General features: G+C 54.2%; 1 protein-coding gene across 1 annotated transcript in view; it reads right to left on the bottom strand.

The window, feature by feature from the left end:
- LOC130123921 (cyclin-Y-like) overlaps positions 1-27,481 on the bottom strand; it is a 65,312-nt gene that overhangs the window by 11,239 nt on the left and 26,592 nt on the right. Inside the window, exons 2-3 of the mRNA XM_056293249.1 lie at positions 15,928-16,002; positions 12,940-12,974 (exon numbers count right to left, since the gene is read on the bottom strand). Coding sequence (XP_056149224.1) covers positions 12,940-12,974; positions 15,928-16,002 — 110 coding nt within the window. The remainder of the gene's footprint in view (positions 1-12,939; positions 12,975-15,927; positions 16,003-27,481) is intronic.

The following is a 27,481-nucleotide window of genomic DNA, read 5'->3' on the forward strand; positions in this document are numbered from 1 at the left end:
CCCGGGGACATGTAGGCTGAGCAACACAGGCCCAACGTCCAGGCCTCCGCACCACCCGGGGACATGTAGGCTGAGCAACACAGGCCCAACGTCCAGGCCTCCGCACCACCCGGGGACATGTAGGCTGAGCAACACAGGCCCAACATCCAGGCCTCCGCACCACCCGGGGACATGTAGGCTGAGCAACACAGGCCCAACGTCCAGGCCTCCGCACCACCCGGGGACATGTAGGCTGAGCAACACAGGCCCAACGTCCAGGCCTCCGCACCACCCGGGGACATGTAGGCTGAGCAACACAGGCCCAACGTCCAGGCCTCCGCACCACCCGGGACATGTAGGCTGAGCAACACAGGCCCAGCATCCAGGCCTCCGCACCACCCGGGGACATGTAGGCTGAGCAACACAGGCCCAACGTCCAGGCCTCCGCACCACCCGGGGACATGTAGGCTGAGCAACACAGGCCCAACGTCCAGGCCTCCGCACCACCCGGGACATGTAGGCTGAGCAACACAGGCCCAACGTCCAGGCCTCCGCACCACCCGGGGACATGTAGGCTAACCAGCGAGTTCATGCCAACGTCCAGGCCTCCGCACCACCCGGGGACATGTAGGCTGAGCAACACAGGCCCAACGTCCAGGCCTCCGCACCACCCGGGGACATGTAGGCTGAGCAACAGCGGCCCAACGTCCAGGCCTCCGCACCACCCGGGGACATGTAGGCTAACCAGCGAGTTCATGCCAACATCCAGGCCTCCGCACCACCCGGGGACATGTAGGCTGAGCAACACAGGCCCAACATCCAGGCCTCCGCACCACCCGGGGACATGTAGGCTGAGCAACACAGGCCCAACGTCCAGGCCTCCGCACCACCCGGGACATGTAGGCTAACCAGCGAGTTCATGCCAACGTCCAGGCCTCCGCACCACCCGGGGACATGTAGGCTGAGCAACACAGGCCCAACGTCCAGGCCTCCGCACCACCCGGGACATGTAGGCTGAGCAACACAGGCCCAACGTCCAGGCCTCCGCACCACCCGGGACATGTAGGCTAACCAGCGAGTTCATGCCAACGTCCAGGCCTCCGCACCACCCGGGGACATGTAGGCTGAGCAACACAGGCCCAACATCCAGGCCTCCGCACCACCCGGGGACATGTAGGCTGAGCAACACAGGCCCAACGTCCAGGCCTCCGCACCACCCGGGGACATGTAGGCTGAGCAACACAGGCCCAACGTCCAGGCCTCCGCACCACCCGGGGACATGTAGGCTGAGCAACACAGGCCCAACATCCAGGCCTCCGCACCACCCGGGGACATGTAGGCTGAGCAACACAGGCCCAGCGTCCAGGCCTCCGCACCACCCGGGGACATGTAGGCTGAGCAACACAGGCCCAACGTCCAGGCCTCCGCACCACCCGGGACATGTAGGCTGAGCAACACAGGCCCAACGTCCAGGCCTCCGCACCACCCGGGACATGTAGGCTGAGCAACACAGGCCCAGCGTCCAGGCCTCCGCACCACCCGGGACATGTAGGCTGAGCAACACAGGCCCAGCGTCCAGGCCTCCGCACCACCCGGGGACATGTAGGCTGAGCAACACAGGCCCAGCGTCCAGGCCTCCGCACCACCCGGGGACATGTAGGCTGAGCAACACAGGCCCAACGTCCAGGCCTCCGCACCACCCGGGGACATGTAGGCTGATCAACACAGGCCCAACGTCCAGGCCTCCGCACCACCCGGGGACATGTAGGCTGAGCAACACAGGCCCAGCGTCCAGGCCTCCGCACCACCCGGGGACATGTAGGCTGAGCAACACAGGCCCAGCGTCCAGGCCTCCGCACCACCCGGGACATGTAGGCTGAGCAACACAGGCCCAACGTCCAGGCCTCCGCACCACCCGGGGACATGTAGGCTGAGCAACACAGGCCCAACGTCCAGGCCTCCGCACCACCCGGGACATGTAGGCTGAGCAACACAGGCCCAACGTCCAGGCCTCCGCACCACCCGGGGACATGTAGGCTGAGCAACACAGGCCCAACGTCCAGGCCTCCGCACCACCCGGGGACATGTAGGCTGAGCAACACAGGCCCAACGTCCAGGCCTCCGCACCACCCGGGGACATGTAGGCTGAGCAACACAGGCCCAACGTCCAGGCCTCCGCACCACCCGGGACATGTAGGCTGAGCAACACAGGCCCAACGTCCAGGCCTCCGCACCACCCGGGACATGTAGGCTGAGCAACACAGGCCCAACGTCCAGGCCTCCGCACCACCCGGGACATGTAGGCTGAGCAACACAGGCCCAACGTCCAGGCCTCCGCACCACCCGGGGACATGTAGGCTGAGCAACACAGGCCCAACGTCCAGGCCTCCGCACCACCCGGGACATGTAGGCTGAGCAACACAGGCCCAACGTCCAGGCCTCCGCACCACCCGGGACATGTAGGCTGAGCAACACAGGCCCAACGTCCAGGCCTCCGCACCACCCGGGACATGTAGGCTGAGCAACACAGGCCCAGCGTCCAGGCCTCCGTACCACCCGGGGACATGTAGGCTGAGCAACACAGGCCCAACGTCCAGGCCTCCGCACCACCCGGGGACATGTAGGCTGAGCAACACAGGCCCAACGTCCAGGCCTCCGCACCACCCGGGACATGTAGGCTGAGCAACACAGGCCCAGCGTCCAGGCCTCCGCACCACCCGGGACATGTAGGCTGAGCAACACAGGCCCAACGTCCAGGCCTCCGCACCACACGGGACATGTAGGCTGAGCAACACAGGCCCAACGTCCAGGCCTCCGCACCACCCGGGACATGTAGGCTGAGCAACACAGGCCCAACGTCCAGGCCTCCGCACCACCCGGGGACATGTAGGCTGAGCAACACAGGCCCAACGTCCAGGCCTCCGCACCACCCGGGACATGTAGGCTGAGCAACACAGGCCCAACATCCAGGCCTCCGCACCACCCGGGGACATGTAGGCTGAGCAACACAGGCCCAGCGTCCAGGCCTCCGCACCACCCGGGACATGTAGGCTGAGCAACACAGGCCCAACGTCCAGGCCTCCGCACCACCCGGGGACATGTAGGCTGATCAACACAGGCCCAACGTCCAGGCCTCCGCACCACCCGGGGACATGTAGGCTGAGCAACACAGGCCCAGCGTCCAGGCCTCCGCACCACCCGGGGACATGTAGGCTGAGCAACACAGGCCCAGCGTCCAGGCCTCCGCACCACCCGGGACATGTAGGCTGAGCAACACAGGCCCAACGTCCAGGCCTCCGCACCACCCGGGGACATGTAGGCTAACCAGCGAGTTCATGCCAACGTCCAGGCCTCCGCACCACCCAGGGACATGTAGGCTGAGCAACACAGGCCCAACATCCAGGCCTCCGCACCACCCGGGGACATGTAGGCTAACCAGCAAGTTCATGCCAACGTCCAGGCCTCCGCACCACCCAGGGACATGTAGGCTGAGCAACACAGGCCCAACATCCAGGCCTCCGCACCACCCGGGGACATGTAGGCTGAGCAACACAGGCCCAGCGTCCAGGCCTCCGCACCACCCGGGACATGTAGGCTGAGCAACACAGGCCCAACGTCCAGGCCTCCGCACCACCCGGGGACATGTAGGCTGATCAACACAGGCCCAACGTCCAGGCCTCCGCACCACCCGGGGACATGTAGGCTGAGCAACACAGGCCCAGCGTCCAGGCCTCCGCACCACCCGGGGACATGTAGGCTGAGCAACACAGGCCCAGCGTCCAGGCCTCCGCACCACCCGGGACATGTAGGCTGAGCAACACAGGCCCAACGTCCAGGCCTCCGCACCACCCGGGACATGTAGGCTGAGCAACACAGGCCCAACGTCCAGGCCTCCGCACCACCCGGGGCATGTAGGCTGAGCAACACAGGCCCAACGTCCAGGCCTCCGCACCACCCGGGGACATGTAGGCTGAGCAACACAGGCCCAACGTCCAGGCCTCCGCACCACCCGGGGACATGTAGGCTGAGCAACACAGGCCCAACGTCCAGGCCTCCGCACCACCCGGGGACATGTAGGCTGAGCAACACAGGCCCAACGTCCAGGCCTCCGCACCACCCGGGACATGTAGGCTGAGCAACACAGGCCCAACGTCCAGGCCTCCGCACCACCCGGGGACATGTAGGCTGAGCAACACAGGCCCAGCATCCAGGCCTCCGCACCACCCGGGGACATGTAGGCTGAGCAACACAGGCCCAACGTCCAGGCCTCCGCACCACCCGGGGACATGTAGGCTGAGCAACACAGGCCCAACGTCCAGGCCTCCGCACCACCCGGGACATGTAGGCTAACCAGCGAGTTCATGCCAACGTCCAGGCCTCCGCACCACCCGGGGACATGTAGGCTGAGCAACACAGGCCCAACATCCAGGCCTCCGCACCACCCGGGGACATGTAGGCTGAGCAACACAGGCCCAACGTCCAGGCCTCCGCACCACCCGGGGACATGTAGGCTGAGCAACACAGGCCCAACGTCCAGGCCTCCGCACCACCCGGGGACATGTAGGCTGAGCAACACAGGCCCAACGTCCAGGCCTCCGCACCACCCGGGGACATGTAGGCTGAGCAACACAGGCCCAGCGTCCAGGCCTCCGCACCACCCGGGGACATGTAGGCTGAGCAACACAGGCCCAACGTCCAGGCCTCCGCACCACCCGGGACATGTAGGCTGAGCAACACAGGCCCAACGTCCAGGCCTCCGCACCACCCGGGACATGTAGGCTGAGCAACACAGGCCCAGCGTCCAGGCCTCCGCACCACCCGGGACATGTAGGCTGAGCAACACAGGCCCAGCGTCCAGGCCTCCGCACCACCCGGGGACATGTAGGCTGAGCAACACAGGCCCAGCGTCCAGGCCTCCGCACCACCCGGGGACATGTAGGCTGAGCAACACAGGCCCAACGTCCAGGCCTCCGCACCACCCGGGGACATGTAGGCTGAGCAACACAGGCCCAACGTCCAGGCCTCCGCACCACCCGGGACATGTAGGCTGAGCAACACAGGCCCAGCGTCCAGGCCTCCGCACCACCCGGGACATGTAGGCTGAGCAACACAGGCCCAGCGTCCAGGCCTCCGCACCACCCGGGACATGTAGGCTGAGCAACACAGGCCCAACGTCCAGGCCTCCGCACCACCCGGGGACATGTAGGCTGAGCAACACAGGCCCAACGTCCAGGCCTCCGCACCACCCGGGACATGTAGGCTGAGCAACACAGGCCCAACGTCCAGGCCTCCGCACCACCCGGGGACATGTAGGCTGAGCAACACAGGCCCAACGTCCAGGCCTCCGCACCACCCGGGGACATGTAGGCTGAGCAACACAGGCCCAACGTCCAGGCCTCCGCACCACCCGGGGACATGTAGGCTGAGCAACACAGGCCCAACGTCCAGGCCTCCGCACCACCCGGGACATGTAGGCTGAGCAACACAGGCCCAACGTCCAGGCCTCCGCACCACCCGGGACATGTAGGCTGAGCAACACAGGCCCAACGTCCAGGCCTCCGCACCACCCGGGACATGTAGGCTGAGCAACACAGGCCCAACGTCCAGGCCTCCGCACCACCCGGGGACATGTAGGCTGAGCAACACAGGCCCAACGTCCAGGCCTCCGCACCACCCGGGACATGTAGGCTGAGCAACACAGGCCCAACGTCCAGGCCTCCGCACCACCCGGGACATGTAGGCTGAGCAACACAGGCCCAACGTCCAGGCCTCCGCACCACCCGGGACATGTAGGCTGAGCAACACAGGCCCAGCGTCCAGGCCTCCGTACCACCCGGGGACATGTAGGCTGAGCAACACAGGCCCAACGTCCAGGCCTCCGCACCACCCGGGGACATGTAGGCTGAGCAACACAGGCCCAACGTCCAGGCCTCCGCACCACCCGGGACATGTAGGCTGAGCAACACAGGCCCAGCGTCCAGGCCTCCGCACCACCCGGGACATGTAGGCTGAGCAACACAGGCCCAACGTCCAGGCCTCCGCACCACCCGGGACATGTAGGCTGAGCAACACAGGCCCAACGTCCAGGCCTCCGCACCACCCGGGACATGTAGGCTGAGCAACACAGGCCCAACGTCCAGGCCTCCGCACCACCCGGGGACATGTAGGCTGAGCAACACAGGCCCAACGTCCAGGCCTCCGCACCACCCGGGACATGTAGGCTGAGCAACACAGGCCCAACATCCAGGCCTCCGCACCACCCGGGGACATGTAGGCTGAGCAACACAGGCCCAGCGTCCAGGCCTCCGCACCACCCGGGACATGTAGGCTGAGCAACACAGGCCCAACGTCCAGGCCTCCGCACCACCCGGGGACATGTAGGCTGATCAACACAGGCCCAACGTCCAGGCCTCCGCACCACCCGGGGACATGTAGGCTGAGCAACACAGGCCCAGCGTCCAGGCCTCCGCACCACCCGGGGACATGTAGGCTGAGCAACACAGGCCCAGCGTCCAGGCCTCCGCACCACCCGGGACATGTAGGCTGAGCAACACAGGCCCAACGTCCAGGCCTCCGCACCACCCGGGGACATGTAGGCTAACCAGCGAGTTCATGCCAACGTCCAGGCCTCCGCACCACCCAGGGACATGTAGGCTGAGCAACACAGGCCCAACATCCAGGCCTCCGCACCACCCGGGGACATGTAGGCTAACCAGCAAGTTCATGCCAACGTCCAGGCCTCCGCACCACCCAGGGACATGTAGGCTGAGCAACACAGGCCCAACATCCAGGCCTCCGCACCACCCGGGGACATGTAGGCTGAGCAACACAGGCCCAGCGTCCAGGCCTCCGCACCACCCGGGACATGTAGGCTGAGCAACACAGGCCCAACGTCCAGGCCTCCGCACCACCCGGGGACATGTAGGCTGATCAACACAGGCCCAACGTCCAGGCCTCCGCACCACCCGGGGACATGTAGGCTGAGCAACACAGGCCCAGCGTCCAGGCCTCCGCACCACCCGGGGACATGTAGGCTGAGCAACACAGGCCCAGCGTCCAGGCCTCCGCACCACCCGGGACATGTAGGCTGAGCAACACAGGCCCAACGTCCAGGCCTCCGCACCACCCGGGACATGTAGGCTGAGCAACACAGGCCCAACGTCCAGGCCTCCGCACCACCCGGGGCATGTAGGCTGAGCAACACAGGCCCAACGTCCAGGCCTCCGCACCACCCGGGGACATGTAGGCTGAGCAACACAGGCCCAACGTCCAGGCCTCCGCACCACCCGGGGACATGTAGGCTGAGCAACACAGGCCCAACGTCCAGGCCTCCGCACCACCCGGGGACATGTAGGCTGAGCAACACAGGCCCAACGTCCAGGCCTCCGCACCACCCGGGACATGTAGGCTGAGCAACACAGGCCCAACGTCCAGGCCTCCGCACCACCCGGGGACATGTAGGCTGAGCAACACAGGCCCAGCATCCAGGCCTCCGCACCACCCGGGACATGTAGGCTGAGCAACACAGGCCCAGCGTCCAGGCCTCCGCACCACCCGGGACATGTAGGCTGAGCAACACAGGCCCAGCGTCCAGGCCTCCGCACCACCCGGGGACATGTAGGCTGATCAACACAGGCCCAACGTCCAGGCCTCCGCACCACCCGGGGACATGTAGGCTGAGCAACACAGGCCCAGCGTCCAGGCCTCCGCACCACCCGGGGACATGTAGGCTGAGCAACACAGGCCCAGCGTCCAGGCCTCCGCACCACCCGGGACATGTAGGCTGAGCAACACAGGCCCAACGTCCAGGCCTCCGCACCACCCGGGGACATGTAGGCTAACCAGCGAGTTCATGCCAACGTCCAGGCCTCCGCACCACCCAGGGACATGTAGGCTGAGCAACACAGGCCCAACATCCAGGCCTCCGCACCACCCGGGGACATGTAGGCTAACCAGCAAGTTCATGCCAACGTCCAGGCCTCCGCACCACCCAGGGACATGTAGGCTGAGCAACACAGGCCCAACATCCAGGCCTCCGCACCACCCGGGGACATGTAGGCTGAGCAACACAGGCCCAGCGTCCAGGCCTCCGCACCACCCGGGACATGTAGGCTGAGCAACACAGGCCCAACGTCCAGGCCTCCGCACCACCCGGGGACATGTAGGCTGATCAACACAGGCCCAACGTCCAGGCCTCCGCACCACCCGGGGACATGTAGGCTGAGCAACACAGGCCCAGCGTCCAGGCCTCCGCACCACCCGGGGACATGTAGGCTGAGCAACACAGGCCCAGCGTCCAGGCCTCCGCACCACCCGGGACATGTAGGCTGAGCAACACAGGCCCAACGTCCAGGCCTCCGCACCACCCGGGACATGTAGGCTGAGCAACACAGGCCCAACGTCCAGGCCTCCGCACCACCCGGGGCATGTAGGCTGAGCAACACAGGCCCAACGTCCAGGCCTCCGCACCACCCGGGGACATGTAGGCTGAGCAACACAGGCCCAACATCCAGGCCTCCGCACCACCCGGGGACATGTAGGCTGAGCAACACAGGCCCAACGTCCAGGCCTCCGCACCACCCGGGGACATGTAGGCTGAGCAACACAGGCCCAACGTCCAGGCCTCCGCACCACCCGGGACATGTAGGCTGAGCAACACAGGCCCAACGTCCAGGCCTCCGCACCACCCGGGGACATGTAGGCTGAGCAACACAGGCCCAGCATCCAGGCCTCCGCACCACCCGGGACATGTAGGCTGAGCAACACAGGCCCAGCGTCCAGGCCTCCGCACCACCCGGGACATGTAGGCTGAGCAACACAGGCCCAGCGTCCAGGCCTCCGCACCACCCGGGACATGTAGGCTGAGCAACACAGGCCCAGCGTCCAGGCCTCCGCACCACCCGGGGACATGTAGGCTGAGCAACACAGGCCCAACGTCCAGGCCTCCGCACCACCCGGGACATGTAGGCTGAGCAACACAGGCCCAACGTCCAGGCCTCCGCACCACCCGGGACATGTAGGCTGAGCAACACAGGCCCAACGTCCAGGCCTCCGCACCACCCGGGGACATGTAGGCTGAGCAACACAGGCCCAGCGTCCAGGCCTCCGCACCACCCGGGGACATGTAGGCTGAGCAACACAGGCCCAGCGTCCAGGCCTCCGCACCACCCGGGGACATGTAGGCTGAGCAACACAGGCCCAACGTCCAGGCCTCCGCACCACCCGGGGACATGTAGGCTGAGCAACACAGGCCCAACGTCCAGGCCTCCGCACCACCCGGGGGCATGTAGGCTGAGCAACACAGGCCCAACGTCCAGGCCTCCGCACCACCCGGGACATGTAGGCTGAGCAACACAGGCCCAACGTCCAGGCCTCCGCACCACCCGGGACATGTAGGCTGAGCAACACAGGCCCAACGTCCAGGCCTCCGCACCACCCGGGGACATGTAGGCTGAGCAACACAGGCCCAGCGTCCAGGCCTCCGCACCACCCGGGGACATGTAGGCTGAGCAGCACAGGCCCAACGTCCAGGCCTCCGCACCACCCGGGACATGTAGGCTGAGCAACACAGGCCCAACGTCCAGGCCTCCGCACCACCCGGGGACATGTAGGCTGAGCAACACAGGCCCAACATCCAGGCCTCCGCACCACCCGGGGACATGTAGGCTGAGCAACACAGGCCCAACGTCCAGGCCTCCGCACCACCCGGGGGCATGTAGGCTGAGCAACACAGGCCCAACGTCCAGGGCTCCGCACCACCCGGGACATGTAGGCTGAGCAACACAGGCCCAACGTCCAGGCCTCCGCACCACCCGGGACATGTAGGCTGAGCAACACAGGCCCAACGTCCAGGCCTCCGCACCACCCGGGGACATGTAGGCTGAGCAACACAGGCCCAACGTCCAGGCCTCCGCACCACCCGGGGACATGTAGGCTGAGCAACACAGGCCCAGCGTCCAGGCCTCCGCACCACCCGGGACATGTAGGCTGAGCAACACAGGCCCAGCGTCCAGGCCTCCGCACCACCCGGGACATGTAGGCTGAGCAACACAGGCCCAACGTCCAGGCCTCCGCACCACCCGGGACATGTAGGCTGAGCAACACAGGCCCAACGTCCAGGCCTCCGCACCACCCGGGGACATGTAGGCTGAGCAACACAGGCCCAACGTCCAGGCCTCCGCACCACCCGGGGACATGTAGGCTGAGCAACACAGGCCCAACGTCCAGGCCTCCGCACCACCCGGGACATGTAGGCTGAGCAACACAGGCCCAACGTCCAGGCCTCCGCACCACCCGGGGACATGTAGGCTGAGCAACACAGGCCCAACGTCCAGGCCTCCGCACCACCCGGGACATGTAGGCTGAGCAACACAGGCCCAACGTCCAGGCCTCCGCACCACCCAGGGACATGTAGGCTGAGCAACACAGGCCCAACGTCCAGGCCTCCGCACCACCCGGGGACATGTAGGCTGAGCAACACAGGCCCAACGTCCAGGCCTCCGCACCACCCGGGACATGTAGGCCTGTGGGGGCCTGTGGGGCCTGTGGAGGGGAGGTGCTGTGGTCTAACAGCTCTGACGTGAGCACATCACGAGGTCGAGTACCACACAAGGCGCTCTCTAACTGCACGATGGGGGTGACAGGCGGTGGTGGTGGATGGGTGGAGGTGATGGACGTGAAGCACAGCAGACGTTTACCTTTGACTCCAAGATGTTTGTTAACTTGTAAAATAATGAAAAATGTGTGTCAGCCTTAAGAAGACGGTCGTAGTGTCGTGTTCAGAGTGAATCGGTCAGAGCAACAGACGAGTGAACAGTCGCGAGACAAAACGCACACTTTTCCTGCCGAGTGAGGATTCTGTAAAGACATCAAGAACACACTCAACAAAGACACGTGTCGCGTCACTTCGTATGAACAACAAGACCTGGAAACACACAAAACAGGGGCCTCCAGGTAGCACAGCGGTCTATTCCGTTCCCTACCAACACGGGGTCGCTGGTTTGAATCCCCGTGTTACCTCCGACTTGGTCGGGTGTCCCTACAGACACAATTGGCCGTGTCTGCGGGTGGGGAGCCGGGTGTGGGTATGTGTCCTGGTCGCTGCACTAGCGCCTCCTCTGGTCGGTCGGGGCGCCTGTTCGGGGGGACTGGGGGGGAATAGCGTGATCCTCCCACGTGCTCCGCCCCCCTGGTGAAACTCCTCACTGTCAGGTGAAAAGAAGCGGCTGGTGACTCCACATGTATGGGAGGAGGCATGTGGTAGTCTGCAGCCCTCCCCGGATCAGCAGAGGGGGCGGAGCAGAGACCGGGACGGCTCGGAAGAGTGGGGTAACTGGCCAAGTACAATTGGGGGAAAAAAGGGGGCGGAATCCCCCCCCCAAAAAAATAAACAACACAAGAACAGGCACAGATTTCGAGACAGGAGGTGACAGACAGGATGTGACAGACAGGATGTGACAGACTGGATGTGACAGACTGGATGTGACAGACAGGATGTGACAGACAAGATGTGACAGACAAGATGTGACAGACAGGATGTGACAGACAGGGTGTAACAGACAAGATGCGACAGACAGGATGTGACAGACAGGATGTGACAGACAGGGTGTAACAGACAAGATGCGACAGACAGGATGTGACAGACAGGATGCGACAGACAGGAAGTGACAGACTGGATGTGACAGACAAGATGTGACAGACAGGATGTAACAGACAGGATGTGACAGACAGGATGTAACAGACAAGATGTGACAGACAAGATGTAACAGACAGGATGTAACAGACAAGATGTAACAGACAAGATGTGACAGACAAGATGTAACAGACAGGATGTAACAGACAGGATGTAACAGACAAGATGTAACAGACAAGATGTGACAGACAAGATGTAACAGACAGGATGTAACAGACAGGATGTAACAGACAGGATGTGACAGACAAGATGTAACAGACAGGATGTGACAGACGAGATGCGACAGACAGGATGTGACAGACAGGATGCGACAGAAAGGAAGTGACAGACTGGATGTGACAGACAAGATGTGACAGACAGGATGTAACAGACAAGATGTGACAGACAGGATGTAACAGACAAGATGTGACAGACAATATGTAACAGACAGGATGTAACAGACAAGATGTAACAGACAAGATGTGACAGACAAGATGTAACAGACAGGATGTAACAGACAGGATGTAACAGACAGGATGTAACAGACAAGATGTGACAGACAGGATGTAACAGACAGGATGTAACAGACAGGATGTGACAGACAAGATGTAACAGACAGGATGTGACAGACGAGATGCGACAGACAGGATGTGACAGACAAGATGTAACAGACAGGATGTGACAGACGAGATGCGACAGACAGGATGTAACAGACAGGATGTAACAGACAGGATGTGACAGACAGGATGTGACAGACAAGATGTAACAGACAGGATGTGACAGACGAGATGCGACAGACAGGATGTGACAGACAGGATGTAACAGACAGGATGTAACAGACAGGATGTGACAGACGAGATGCGACAGACGACGCGACAGACAGGATGTAACAGACAGGATGTAACAGACAGGATGTGACAGACAGGATGTGACAGACAAGATGCGACAGACAGGATGGAACAGACAGGATGCGACAGACAGGATGTGACAGACAAGATGCGACAGACAGGATGTAACAGACAGGATGTAACAGACAAGATGCGACAGACAGGACGCGACAGACAGGATGTAACAGACAGGATGTAACAGACAGAATGTAACAGACAGGATGTAACAGACAGGATGTGACAGACTGGATGTGACAGACAAGATGCGACAGACAGGATGTGACAGACTGGATGTGACAGACAGGATGTAACAGACAGAATGTAACAGACAAGATGCGACAGACAGGATGTGACAGAAAGGATGCGACAGACAGGATGTGACAGAAGTGTTGAGGTACTCACGTTATTGATGAAGAGGCTCTTTCGTTTGTCTCGTACTGCAGAAAGAAAGAGACGAGTTACAAAAACCTACTTTCTGAAACGCTTGCTGTAGTTGGACAGGCAGCCTGAACACAACAAACCTGGATCCTAACCTGGGCACACAAACCTGGGCACACAGTATCACACAGCATCACACAGTATCACACAGCATCACACAGCATCACACATTATCACAAATCATCACACAGTATCACACATTATCACACAGCATCACACAGTATCACACAGTATCACGCATTATAACACAGTATCACACAGTATCACACAGCATCACACATTGTCACACAGTATCACACATTATCACAAATCATCACACATTATCACACAGCATCACACATTATCACAAATCATCACACAGTATCACACAGTATCACACAGCATCACACATTATCACACATTGTCACACAGCATCACACATTATCACACAGCATCACACAGCATCACACAGTATCACACATTATCACACAGTATCACACAGCATCACACAGCATCACACATTATCACACATTATCACACATTATCACACATTATCACACATTATCACACAGCATCACACAGTATCACACAGCATCACACATTATCACACAATATCACACAGTATCACACAGTATCACACATTATCACACAATATCACACATTATCACACAGCATCACACATTATCACACAGTATCACACATTATCACACATTATCACACAGTATCACACACACGTGCAAGTGTTTTATTGCAGAGCACACCGTTGGACCGACAGCATTGTATTAGTTTGCTGTTTTGCACAGTAGAAAAGGAAAATGTTTGCAGAAATGAAGCGAAATCAGCGCTAGAACGAGTTAGAAGGCATGAGCATCCAGAGACCCTCGGAAAACATGGGGGGAAGACTGTTCGGCCACTAGGGGGCGACAGAAACACACTTTAGCCTCGTGACTACTCACCGTTCCTGTTGGGCACCTCTGAAAGAAGAGTAACCAACAACATGTCTACTTATTCAGCTCACAATCACTCATTTACACAAAATAACACAAAGTGAACACATTTTTAATTTGTCCGTGTGGCGCTTTGCCCTTCGGAGGCAGTTTTTAACTTCTGGTCATTTTTAACAACCGTTAAATTCAGCCCGAGGCTTTTTGGTTTTCTTTCGACTTCTTCTTTGTGTTTAATGTCCGCAGAATATTTACTACCCCCCTCCCCCCCCCCCCGTGCGCGTGGCGTGCATGTGCGTCCTTGTGTGCGTGGTGGAAAAACATGTGATACAAACAGTATGGAGACCAGCTTCTCTCACTGTGCTCTAGAGCGCCACTAGTGGTCAAGACTCAACTGGATTCCTTTAATGTTTTTGGGTTTTTTTAACCTTGCTTTCCAGACCTGGTGAGGGTGCAAGGAGTGGAGGTGATGAAGGTGGATGAGTTTAAATACTTGGGGTCAACTGTCCAAAGTAACGGGGAGTGCAGGAGAGAGGTGGAGAAGAGAGTGCAGGCAGGGTGGAGTGGGTGGAGAAGAGTGTCAGGAGTGATGTGTGACAGAAGGGTAGCAGCAAGAGTTAAAGGGAAGGTTTACAAGATGGTAGTGAGACCAGCTATGTTGTATGGTTTGGAGACAGTGGTGCTGATGAGAAGACAGGAGGAGGAGGTGGAGGTGGCAGAGATGAAGATGATAAGATTTTCACTGGGAGTGATGAAGAAGGACAGGATTAGCAAGGAGTATATTAGAGGGACAGCTCAGGTTGGACGGTTTGGAGACAAAGCAAGAGAGACAAGATGGAGATGGTGTGGACATGTGTGGAGGAGAGATGCTGGGTATACTGGGAGAAGGAGGCTGAATATGGAGCTGCCAGGGAAGAGGAGAAGAGGAAGGCCAAAGAGGAGGCTTATGGATGTGGTGAGGGAGGACATGCAGGTGGCTGGTGTGACAGAGGACAGGAAGAGATGGAAAGGGATGGTCTGCTGTGGCGCCCCCTAACGGGAGCAGCTGGAAGTAGTAGCAGTTTCCAGTTCTACCCTAGAGCGATGAGAGATGAGCTCATTTATCGGTCTGGAGACTGGAAGGATGAGGGTGGATGTCAGGTTTCGGTTTGTTTTAAAAGTAACAATGGATGAGGCCCGGATGGAGAACCATGTCTTGAATTAGCGGTCTAGAAAATGTAGATCTGACTTTTAATATCTACTGTGCAGTTGGACTTCACTGTGATATGCTCCAACACTCCCTTTTTCCCTCCCCAATTGTATCCGGCCAATTACCCCACCTTTCCGAGCTGTCCCGGTCTCTGCTCCACCTCCTCTGCTGACCCGGGGAGGGCTGCAGACTACCACATGCCTCCTCCCATACACGTGGAGTCGCCAGCCGCTTCTTTTCACCTGACAGTGAGGAGTTTCACCAGGGGGACGTAGCGCGTGGGAAGATCGCGCTGTTCCCCCTCCCCCCCGAACAGGTGCCCCGACTGACCAGAGGAGGCGCTAGTGCATCGACCAGGACGCATACCCACATCCGGCTTCCCACCCGGCCAGTTGTGTCTGTAGGACCAAGCTGGAGGTAACACGGGGATTCGAACCGGCGATCCCTGTGTTGGTAGGCAACGGAATAGACCGCCACACCACCCGGACACCACCCTTTTTAACTTGTATGTATATGCAGATTGTCTTGGTGTGGTTTGTAGTAAAAGAGCTGGTTTTCCCTTGTGGAGGACGAAAGTTAAATCTAAACCAATCAAATGTAGTTTCATTTCATGTCATCTGGTGACGTCAGCCATGTTTGGGTTTTATTTGTTTTGCTCACATGAAGCTGATGAAACCATGAACCGTGACTGTGTAGTTAAACCCCAAACACATCCGGCCTCTCTACCATCCGGCCTCTCTAACATCCGGCCTCTCTACCATCCGGCCTCCCTACCATCCCAGGAAGAAACGGACCAAAAGAAATCCAGGAAACTCCTGCAAATGAAATGGGTCGGCTTACCGTCCGTCTGTGATTTGCTGAGGAATATGGTGCTGGCCCGCGGGTGGTCCGACGGGTTGCATTCCATGTTCAGCTCTGTCGAAGCACAAGACACCTGTCAGTTCATGCCATTCAAAATAACAACCTGAATACTACCGATAATAATAATAACCTGAATACTACTGATGATGATAATAATAATAATAATAATAATAATAACCTGAATACTACTGATGATAATAATAACCTGAATACTACTGATAATAATAATAATAATAACAACCTGAATACTACTGATAATAATAATAATAATAACAACCTGAATACTACTGATAATAATAATAATAACAACCTGAATACTTCCGATAATAATAATAATAACAACCTGAATACTACTGATAATAATAATAACAACCTGAATACTACTGATAATAATAATAATAATAATAACAACCTGAATACTACTGATAATAACCTTAATACTACTGATAATAATAATAATAATAACAACCTGAATACTACTGATAATAATAATAATAACAACCTGAATACTACTGATAATAATAATAATAATAACAACCTGAATACTTCCGATAATAATAATAATAACAACCTGAATACTACTGATAATAATAATAATAACAACAACCTGAATACTACTGATAATAATAATAATAATAACAACCTGAATACTACTGATAATAATAACCTTAATACTACTGATAATAATAATAATAATAACAACCTGAATACTACTGATAATAATAGAAATGATAATAATAATATGAATACTACTGATAATAATAATAATAATAACAACCTGAATACTACTGATAATAATATTAATAATAATAATAATAACAACCTGAATACTACTGATAATAATAATAATAACAACCTGAATACTACTGATAATAATAATAATAACAACCTGAATACTTCCGATAATAATAATAATAGCAACCTGAATACTACTGATAATAATAATAATAATAACAACCTGAATACTACTGATAATAATAATAATAACAACCTGAATACTACTGATAATAATAACCTGAATACTACTGATAATAATAATAATAATAATAAGCTTAATACTACTGATAATAATAGAAATGATAATAATAATATGAATACTACTTATAATAATAATAATAATAGTAATAATAATAAGCTTTAATACTACTGATAATAATAATAATAACCTTAATACTACTGGTGATGATGATAATAATAATAGCCTTAATACCACTGATGATAATAACAATAATAACCTTACTACTGATAATAATAATGTGGGTTTGGAGGCAGTTGTTTCAGATGGGGACGGCCTTAAAGGCTGTTTCATCACTCAGCTGCATGACCTGGAGGTCACCTTCTATTACTCTTTCCCATACCTTGTATTACTCTTTCCCATATCTTCTATTACTCTTTCCCATACCTTCTATTACTCTTTCCCATACCTTCTATTACTCTTTCCCATATCTTCTATTACTCTTTCCCATACCTTCTATTACTCTTTCCCATACCTTCTATTACTCTTTCCCATATCTTCTATTACTCTTTCCCATATCTTCTATTACTCTTTCCCATATCTTCTATTACTCTTTCCCATACCTTCTATTACTCTTTCCCATATCTTCTATTACTCTTTCCCATATCTTCTATTACTCTTTCCCATATCTTCTATTACTCTTTCCCATACCTTCTATTACTCTTTCCCATACCTTCTATTACTCTTTCCCATACCTTCTATTACTCTTTCCCATACCTTCTATTACTCTTTCCCATATCTTCTATTACTCTTTCCCATACCTTCTATTACTCTTTCCCATATCTTCTATTACTCTTTCCCATACCTTCTATTACTCTTTCCCATATCTTCTATTACTCTTTCCCATACCTTCTATTACTCTTTCCCATACCTTCTATTACTCTTTCCCATACCTTCTATTACTCTTTCCCATATCTTCTATTACTCTTTCCCATAACTTCTATTACTCTTTCCCATATCTTCATGCTGTGGCTGATGAGCTTTATATCTCTGTAGTTACTACAGCTCTGTACATCACCCTCATGGGTTATCCTCAATCACGTGACTTTTCATTGACAGCGAACAGCTCCGGCATGCTGGAGGACAGCTAGACCTCAGTGGCCAGTGTTTACACTGAAGCTCTCATAGTCCATCTGCGTGTACAGGAGCGAAATTCTAAGCTAAAATCGGATGAACGTGCGGAAATAAAACATGGCAGTTGTGACCCGCTCTTCGAAAAACAGTTTGCAAAGCAGATTTCCCAAAGTTCCGGCCTAGCGGCACAAAGGATCAGCTTCTGTGGAAAACTGTGAATTTTGCTTTCACGCAAGCAATGATTTAGTCAAAGCAGAATAGTGTTTTTTCTAAAATGTGGATGTTCCCTTTTCAGAGGAAACTCTGATCTTCGACAAGCAGTCGTCCCTATTTGCTGTTCCTTCGTTCATTTGTTTTGTTTCTTCACACCAACAAAGACACACTGAGCCACGATTCATACCGGGGGGGGGGGGGTCTCTGGACCGCACCAGGGCCTGCAGGCCGCGCACACCGAGACATGTGACGTGTGTGTGTGTGTGTGTGTGTGTGTGTGTGTGTGTGTCTGCCCTGATCATACTGGCCATAAAAGCCTGCCTTGTTTATTCAGTGTACTTATGACCACCTCGACAAAACACACAACACTGACAACACTGACTACTGGGAACGTTTTACCACCGTCTGTCATCTGACCTGAATCACTTTTGGTCCCCCCCCCCTTTTCTCCCCAATTGTATCCAGCCAATTACCCCACTCTTCCGAGCCGTCCCGGTCTCTGCCGCCCCCCCTCCCTCTGCCGGTCCGGGGAGGGCTGCAGACTACCACATGCCTCCTCCCATACATGTGGAGTCGCCAGCCGCTTCTTCTCACCTGACAGTGAGGAGTTTCACCAGGGGGACGTAGCGCGTGGGAGGATCACGCTGTTCCCCCTCCCCCCCGAACAGGCGCCCCGACCGACCAGAGGAGGCGCTAGTGCAGCGACCAGGACACATACCCACATCCGGCTTCCCACCCGCAGACACAGCTAATTGTGTCCGTAGGGACGCCCGACCAAGCCAGAGGTAACGTGGGGATTCGAACCGGAGAGCCCCATGTCGGTAGGCAGCGGAATAGACCCCCACGCCACCCGGATGCCCCCGAATGACCTTTTTCCAAAGTCCACAAAAGTGGAAGCATAAATTACAACAGACACAAGTTACAGCTTACTTCTGTGTCCGGTCAGCCCCGTGGTACTGGGTGGGGTGTGACCACATATTCTGCAACACTCGTGGGATTGTGTGCAACACGTGTGTGCAGTAATCACAACACCCTGGCCTCCGTCTTCTGCACAGCCCTCTGTGTTTCCTACCCTCCGCCTTGCCTGTGTTTTAACCACCACCTACCCACGTTTCACAACTGTGTACTGTGTTTTATTTGTATTCGTTACCTTGTATGTGTCTTATAGTTGTCACACCGCTTCATGTATATTTTCATAGTTTTAGTTTTTTGTTTTTAAAATTTATCAGAAATGAGGTGTGAAATATATGAAATATATATTTCCGGCGTGAGAAGATGGCGGCGCGAACTCACGTTTGCAGCGGCTTCACCCAGTGCGACTGTACACCCAGTACCGACTGTGCACCCAGTACCGACTGTACACCCAGTACCGACCATGCACCCAGTACCGACTGTGCACCCAGTACTGACTGTGCACCCAGTACCGACTATGCACCCAGTACTGACTGTACACCCAGTACTGACTATGCACCCAGTACTGACTGTGCACCCAGTACTGACTGTGCACCCAGTACCGACTATGCACCCAGTACGACTGTACACCCAGTACTGACTATGCACCCAGTACTGACTGTGCACCCAGTACGGACTGTGCACCCAGTACCGACTATGCACCCAGTACGACTGTACACCCAGTACCGACTGTGCACCCAGTACTGACTATGCACCCAGTACGACTGTACACCCAGTACCGACTATGCACCCAGTACGACTGTACACCCAGTACTGACTATGCACCCAGTACTGACTGTGCACCCAGTACTGACTATGCACCCAGTACCGACTATGCACCCAGTACCGACTGTGCACCCAGTACTGACTATGCACCCAGTACCGACTGTGCACCCAGTACTGACTATGCACCCAGTACCGACTGTGCACCCAGTACCGACTATGCACCCAGTACCGACTGTGCACCCAGTACCGACTTTGCACCCAGTACCGACTGTGCACCCAGTACTGACTGTGCACCCAGTACGACTGTACACCTAGTACTGACTGTGCACCCAGTACGACTGTACACCCAGTACTGACTGTGCACCCAGTACCGACTGTGCACCCAGTACTGACTATGTGCACCCAGTACTGACTATGCAGTGTCTTTGTCCACGTCCACGTCTGTGTCTAAGTTTGTGTCGTCGTGTGACGTTTTTATTTTGAGCTTCGATTTTTTTTTTCTCCATTTGATGGCTGGGAGAGCTGGCGCTGGATCAGCTGGGTGGGGGGGGGGCTTGGTCTGCTGCATCCTGTGGGCCCAGGGACCACGGCCCTGCCTGGAGCTGCACCCGAGGAGGAAACACTGAGGGCAGTCTGACAGGATGCGGAAGCGGGGCAGGCTAGGCTAACTGCTAGCCCATGCAGACCGGCAGGTCCGACAGTCATCCTGGCTGGCGTTCGTTCTGGACAGTGGAGTTTTTGGACTGTGTTGCACTGACCAGACTGTGCTGTTAACTGTTTAACACATCAAAAACATGATCCCCCCCCCCACATTCGACCCACATCAGTTTGCCTATCATCCCAAAAGGTCTACTGAGGATGCCACTGCCCTGCACTTTGCTCTGACCCACCTTGAACTTAACAACACATACATCCGGATGCTGTTTATAGATTACAGCTCTGCCTTCGACACTATCATCCCCGCCAAACTAACCACCAAACTCCTCTCCCTTGGCCTCAACCCCTCCCTCTGTAACTGGACCCTGGACTTCCTGACCAACAGACCTCAGTGTGTTAGGTTAGGTGACCACTCCTCCTCCACCCTAACCCTCAGCACAGGTGCCCCTCAAGGCTGTGTTCTGAGCCCCCTCCATTTCTCCCTCTTCACCCACGACTGCCTGCCAACTCACCCTTCAGATGTTATAGTTAAGTTTGCAGATGACACCACAGTCATTGGCTGTATCACCAACAATGACGAGACGAGATTCAGCACCTCGCATCATGGTGTACTACCAACAATCTTGTCCTCAATGTGCAGAAGACGAAGGAGCTGATTGTGGACTTCAGAAGGTCTAGAAGCTGCAGCCACTCCCCCATTCACATCAATGGGGTGAAAGTGGAGCATGTTTCCAGCTTTAAATTCCTTGGAGTCCACATCAGCAAGGACTTTTCGTGGACATTAAACACCCAGGCCCTTGTGGAAAAGGCCCAACAACGCCTGCATTTCCTGAGGAGGCTGAGGAGCGCCCGTCTACCCCCCAAATTCTCACCAATTTCTACCACTGCACCATAGAGAGCATCCTGACCAGCTGCATGTCAGTGTGGTACGGCAGCTGCACCTCAGTAGACCAGAAAGTTCTGCAGCGGGTCGTCAAGGTGGCCCAGCATATCACCGGTACCCAGCTCCCAGCCATAAAAGACATTTATCACAAACGCTGCCTTCGAAGGGGTCTGAGCATCAGCAGAGATCCCACCCACCCCAACCATGGACTGTTCTCTGGGTTCTCAGTATCAGTGGCAGCTAGTACCTGGGGGGGGGGGTGCAGTGAAGGTGCAGTGTAGGACAGTGTAGACCAGTGGTTCTTGACCTTTTTGGGGTCCTGGACCCCCTGCGTATTTTGGATCTACCCTGAGGACCCCTCCACCTGATCTTGGGGGAGGGGGGTTGCAATTTGATAGAAACAGTAGAAACTGCATTTTAAATTGCATTATAGCATTTATTCACTCTTTGGGGCAAAAATAAGAGCTTTCAGTTGTAACTTCGATATAGTTAACAAAACAGAATTCTTATGCAGTAACTTTCAGGTATATGTAACAAAACAGAATATGTATTCAGTAACTTTCAGATATATGTAACAACACAGAATATGTATTCAGTAACTTTCAGATATATGTAACAACAGAATTGTTATGCAGTAACTTTTAACAATGCAAACGGGAGCGAGATCTCTTATTAAAATACAATAAATGACACTTGTGAAACAGATGTAATTAGAGAAAAAAGTCCTGTCACCCTTTATAGTTTAGGTAGATAAAGGTCTCAGTCACATTTGAGTAAAATAATCCCATTTCTATAAATGTCATAGGATCTTTTTTTTAAAAAGATATTTTATTTTCACGGACCCCTTGCAATTACACCACGGACCACTAGGGGTCCGCGGAGCCCCGGTTGAGAAACACTGGTGTAGGCTACATTGTCCTTCTTAATAACGCCACGATTGTGTGGACATTAAAGTAGCTGTCAGGTGTGCTGCGCCAAGGTAAATTTATCAATGTCTGTATTGATCTGCACTGTAGACGTGTATGTGTGTGTGTGTTGGGGTGTGTGTGTGTGTGTGTGTGTGTGTGTGTGTGTGTGTGTGTGTGTGTGTGTGTGTGTTGGGGTGAGGGCGATAAGAACCAGCCTGTGGTGCTGAATGAACAGAGGGGATTAGGAGTCTGTTGGTTTGGCACCGTTACGCAATAGTAAAGCAACAGTAATCAGGAGTGTCGCCCTGCCGGGCCGATTTCAACACACACACACACACACACACACATACACACACACACACACACACACACACACACACACACACACACACACACACATGAATGGCGGCTTAGCGGAGGCTGCGCTGGTGTCCAGAGTGCGTGAGGTCATCGGTCCGGTGGCGGCGGAGCGTTTTCGTGTCGCAGGCGTTGAGGTTATGTTAGAAACCAGAAAATCAGTGTGACGTGATGAACCTTATGATGCAGTCTTTATACAACACACACACACACACACACACACACACACGGGAGGGGGGAGGGGGGGAGGGGGGGTCTCATTTCCAAAACTCCGGTTATTGATAATAACTGTACAGGTGACCTCTCCGGCAGCTTGGGCGCTGCAGACGTGGACAAGCGGAGCAGGAGCGCCAGGCCAGGACGGCTGGAGGCAGATGTGGTCCTCCTTTACTTTTCCAGGGGAGCGTGAACCCCCACCCCCCGTCAGTCGGCGTGAACACGCGTCTGATTCCTCCTTGCTGTTTTAGGCCCGGCTCGGTTGGAACAATACTAGGAGTCAGCTTCCTGCCTCTGGCAGCGCTCACGGTTCGCTGCTCATCTGGAGCCGGAGAGAAGCCCGGACCTCACGACACGTAAACCAGCGACGCACTTCAGAAGGCCCCGAGAACTGGATGGCTCGGTTCGAGGGCGCCTGATGTGAAGGACTCTGGCTTGTAGATTAAATTCAGTATGAACACGGGATGAGATGCTTCGGCTGTGACGGCCTGGCGGCCTGTCCGGGGTGTCTCCCCGCCTGCCTCCCCGTGACTGCTGGGACGGGCTCCAGCATCCCCGTGACCCAAATTCGGATAAGCAGCTCGGATCATGGATGGATGGATGGATGGATGGATGGATGGATGGACGGATGGATGGAAGACGCGTTGGTAGCAGTGATTTAAACACATTATATACAAATTTAAAAAATAAATATGAAGAATTACACTTTGTCTCAATGAGATGAAGAATTCGATATTAATTACACCGTGTTGAATATTGATTTTTGGCATCCGGGTGGCGTGGCGGTCTATTCCATTGCCGCTGAAAAGTGGGTTTTAACGTTTTATGAAGTAAAACTGAGTCTGTATTTCTAATGCTCTACATGAGACACTCTCAGTAACTTTTACAAGCCATATTTTGTACTCGTCCAGTTGAAGCCACTGGTTGTTTAAACTGCACTTGCCTGCTGTACTTGCAACAAGCTAGCTAGCTAACTGCTAGTTTAACCTGCGCTTGCCTGCTATACTGTCAACAAGCTAGCTAGCTAGCTAACTGATAGTTTAAACTGCACTTGCCTGCTATACTGTCAACAAGCTAGCTAGCTAACTGCTAGTTTAACTTGCGCTTGCCTGCTATTGTGTCAACAAGCTAGCTAGCTAGCTAACTGATAGTTTAAACTGCTCTTGCCTGCTATACTGTCGACAAGCTAGCTAGCTAGCTAACTGATAGTTTAACCTGCGCTTGCCTGCTATTGTGTCAACAAGCTAGCTAGCTAGCTAACTGATAGTTTAAACTGCGCTTGCCTGCTATACTGTCAACAAGCTAGCTAGCTAGCTAGCTAGCTGATAGATAAGCTAGCCAGCCGAGACAAGTTAGCATACTGAGACACACTGAAGCATGTGCACACATTTGCTGATGATGTGACCTCATAAGTTGTATTTTATCGTTAACTGCCTGTAGACACCTCTGTCCTATCGGACTCGAACCCAGTTTTTTGGCACTTGCATTGTTGTCTCCTGACTAGATCCGTGCTTGTGCTGTTTTAACTCTCAGATGTACGTTGCTTTGGCTAAAAGCGTCTGCGAAATGAAATGTTAACATTGTAACGGTATTGTATTGTATACCTTACACTACTCATATTTTGCACTTGTATTGTTTAGACTCTGCTTTTTATTGGTGGGGTTTTATTTTTCTTATCTCTTACCTATGCACCATTTTGAGGTCGACAGCTGCGGTTTCGTCGTGCTTGACACAATGACAAGAAAGTTCTTCAGTCTTGAATCATAACAGAAATTATAAAAACTCAAAATGGTTTAACCCATCCATCCATCCATCCATCCGTCCATCCGTCCGTCCATTATCCAAGCCACTTATCCCGACCGGGGTGGCGGGATGCCGGATGGTTTAACCCGCTGTCTTTTAACTAGTCGATCAATCTTTAACAGAGCTGATGCTGCTTCACTAAGATTTCCATGACTTTTCCAAAACTTTTTAAAAAATTACAAATTTTCCAGGGCTTGTAAATTTTTTGGTTTCAAACTTACTGACCTTTCCAGGTTTTTCGTGTCTGTATGACGCCTGTATACGAGCTCCTTGTGACGACTGTAGTTGCTGGAACCATAAAGTAAATAAGCTGTTTGTCCTACTGGAGTTCCCAGAGTCCTCGGCGCCGTGCATGTTAAGTACTGACCGGTGATATATTGGACACCTCGGGTAAACTTTAACGAAGACTCACAGTCGACACCTGAGCGCCGTAACAGGAGAAACCCGGCTGAGCTATCAGCCAGCAGGCCCGTCTTGTCCGCGGCGACACGGGTGTCGTGTGATGAATTATCGATGGCTCCTAAAGACGCAGACCAAACCAGCCGCTGACTCTGTTTCTACCTGCGTTTCCGGAATCAAACTGTTTTGAAGTGTGTTGAGGTGGAGGTGGTGGCTTAGCGCTTGGCACCGTCGCCTCACAGCAGGACGATGGTGATGTGATTCCCTGCTGTGTGGAGTTTGCGTGGCCAAAGACACACAGTATTCACACACGACACATATGGTACACGCTATACACCGGCCCGTTGCTTGTTTGGAAACACTTAAAGGTCGTGGTTGACTTGTCTGACAACAAGTGTCCCAGTAGACAACACACACAAACACACACACACACACATTCATACCTAGGGACAGTTAAGTACGGGTGCTCCACCTGACCTACATGTGTTTGGACCTTGGGAGGAAACCGGAGCCCCCGGAGGAAACCCACACAGACACGGGGAGAACATGCAAACTCCACACACAGGACGACCCGGGACGACCCACCAAGGTTGGACTACCCCGGGGCTCGAACCCAGACCTTCTTGCTGTGAGGCGACCATGCTAACCCCTGTGCCACCGTGCAACCCAATACAATACAACACAATACAATACAACACAATACAATACAACCCAATACAATACAACACAATACAAACAACTGAATTAATCCTGCTGGGGCAGTTTGGAGCAGGTTGTTGTGCACAGAACACGATAGCATGCAAACAAAACAAAAAAATAACACAAACAAATAATAACACCCCAGGCAACTTGATGTGGAATAAAATCTATAGGATCTATAAGTTATAAATAATGTTTTGGTTTTTTTTTTTTTTGCTTCCCCCCCCCCCTCTTTTTCTCCCCAGCTGTACTTGGCCAATTACCCTATTTTTCGAGCAGTCCCGTCCCTTCCCTCCCCTGTCGACCCGGGGAGGGCTGCAGACTACCACATGCCTCCTCCCATACATGTGGAGTCGCCAGCCGCTTCTTTTCACCTGACAGTGAGGAGTTTCACCAGGGGGACGTAGCGCGTGGGAGGATCACGCTATTCCCCCCCCAGTTCCCCCTCCCCCTTGAACAGGCGCCCTGACCGGCCAGAGGAGGCGCTAGTGCAGCAGCCAGAACACATACCCACATCCGGTTTCCCACCCACAGACACGGCCCGTTGTGTCTGTAGGGACGCCCGACAAGCCGGCGGTAACACGGGGATTCAAACCAGCTATCCATGTATACCGGAGTCCATGTTGGTAGGCCACGGAATAGACCGCTACGCTAACCGGACCCCCCTGTTATTAATAATATTAATAGGCAAGATAAACTTGGTAAACACAATGAAATGATCAGATAATAGTGTTAGTGAAATCAGCTGGTTTTGTGTTGGGGTTGAAAACCACCATACACGAGGCTCTCCACAGTACCAGATGGAGTGCTACTAATCTTCTCTTACCTCCGCTAACTACCAGGTGAGCAGGTAGGTGTGTGTGTGTGTGTGTGTGTGTGTTAGTGTGTGTGTGTGTGTGTGTGTGTGTGTGAAAATTTAAAAGTAATTGGTGGCACCCTTGTTCTAACGTCATACACCTCATTGACTACATTATCGTCCATCAAAGAGACCGACACGAGGTACTAAACACCAGAGTAATGATCGGTGCAGATGACTGCTGGACTGACCACCACCTTGTCTGCTCCACCCTGTCCATCCAACTTCACTGGAAAAGAAGGGTGCAGAAAAAGCAGAGCCGCCGCCCACAGCTCAACCTCGAAAGACTTACTGATACCTCCTCTCATCAACAGTTCCAGACCACGCTCAGCACATCATGCCCAAGCAGTATCCAGATGATACTGAAAGCCACTCGGATATGTTCAGGACTACAATCACTGGCACCTGCAAAACCACTCTTGGACATTAGATGCAGAACCACCAAGATTGGTGTGATGAGAACGACCTGGAAATCCAACAGTTAATCAGTATCAAGAGCCAAGCCTTTACCATCTGGCAGAATAATATCAACGCCCAAAATAAACGAGCTGCCCATGCAAGAGCAAAGTCAGCCAGCCAAAGCTGGGTCAGGGAATTGAAAAACCAGTGGTGGGCAAAGAAGGTCCTTGAGATCCAGCACCTTGCAGATGCTGGGGATACCAGAGGCTTCTTCGATGCTGCTAAAGCAATACACAGTCCCAGCCACCACTGTCTAATTCCCCTTCGCTCCAAAGATGGGCACACACTGCTAACAGACAATGAGTCAAACAAAGAGA

This window comes from Lampris incognitus, chromosome 14 (genome assembly GCF_029633865.1).
Source record: "Lampris incognitus isolate fLamInc1 chromosome 14, fLamInc1.hap2, whole genome shotgun sequence".
Taxonomy (NCBI): domain Eukaryota; kingdom Metazoa; phylum Chordata; class Actinopteri; order Lampriformes; family Lampridae; genus Lampris; species Lampris incognitus.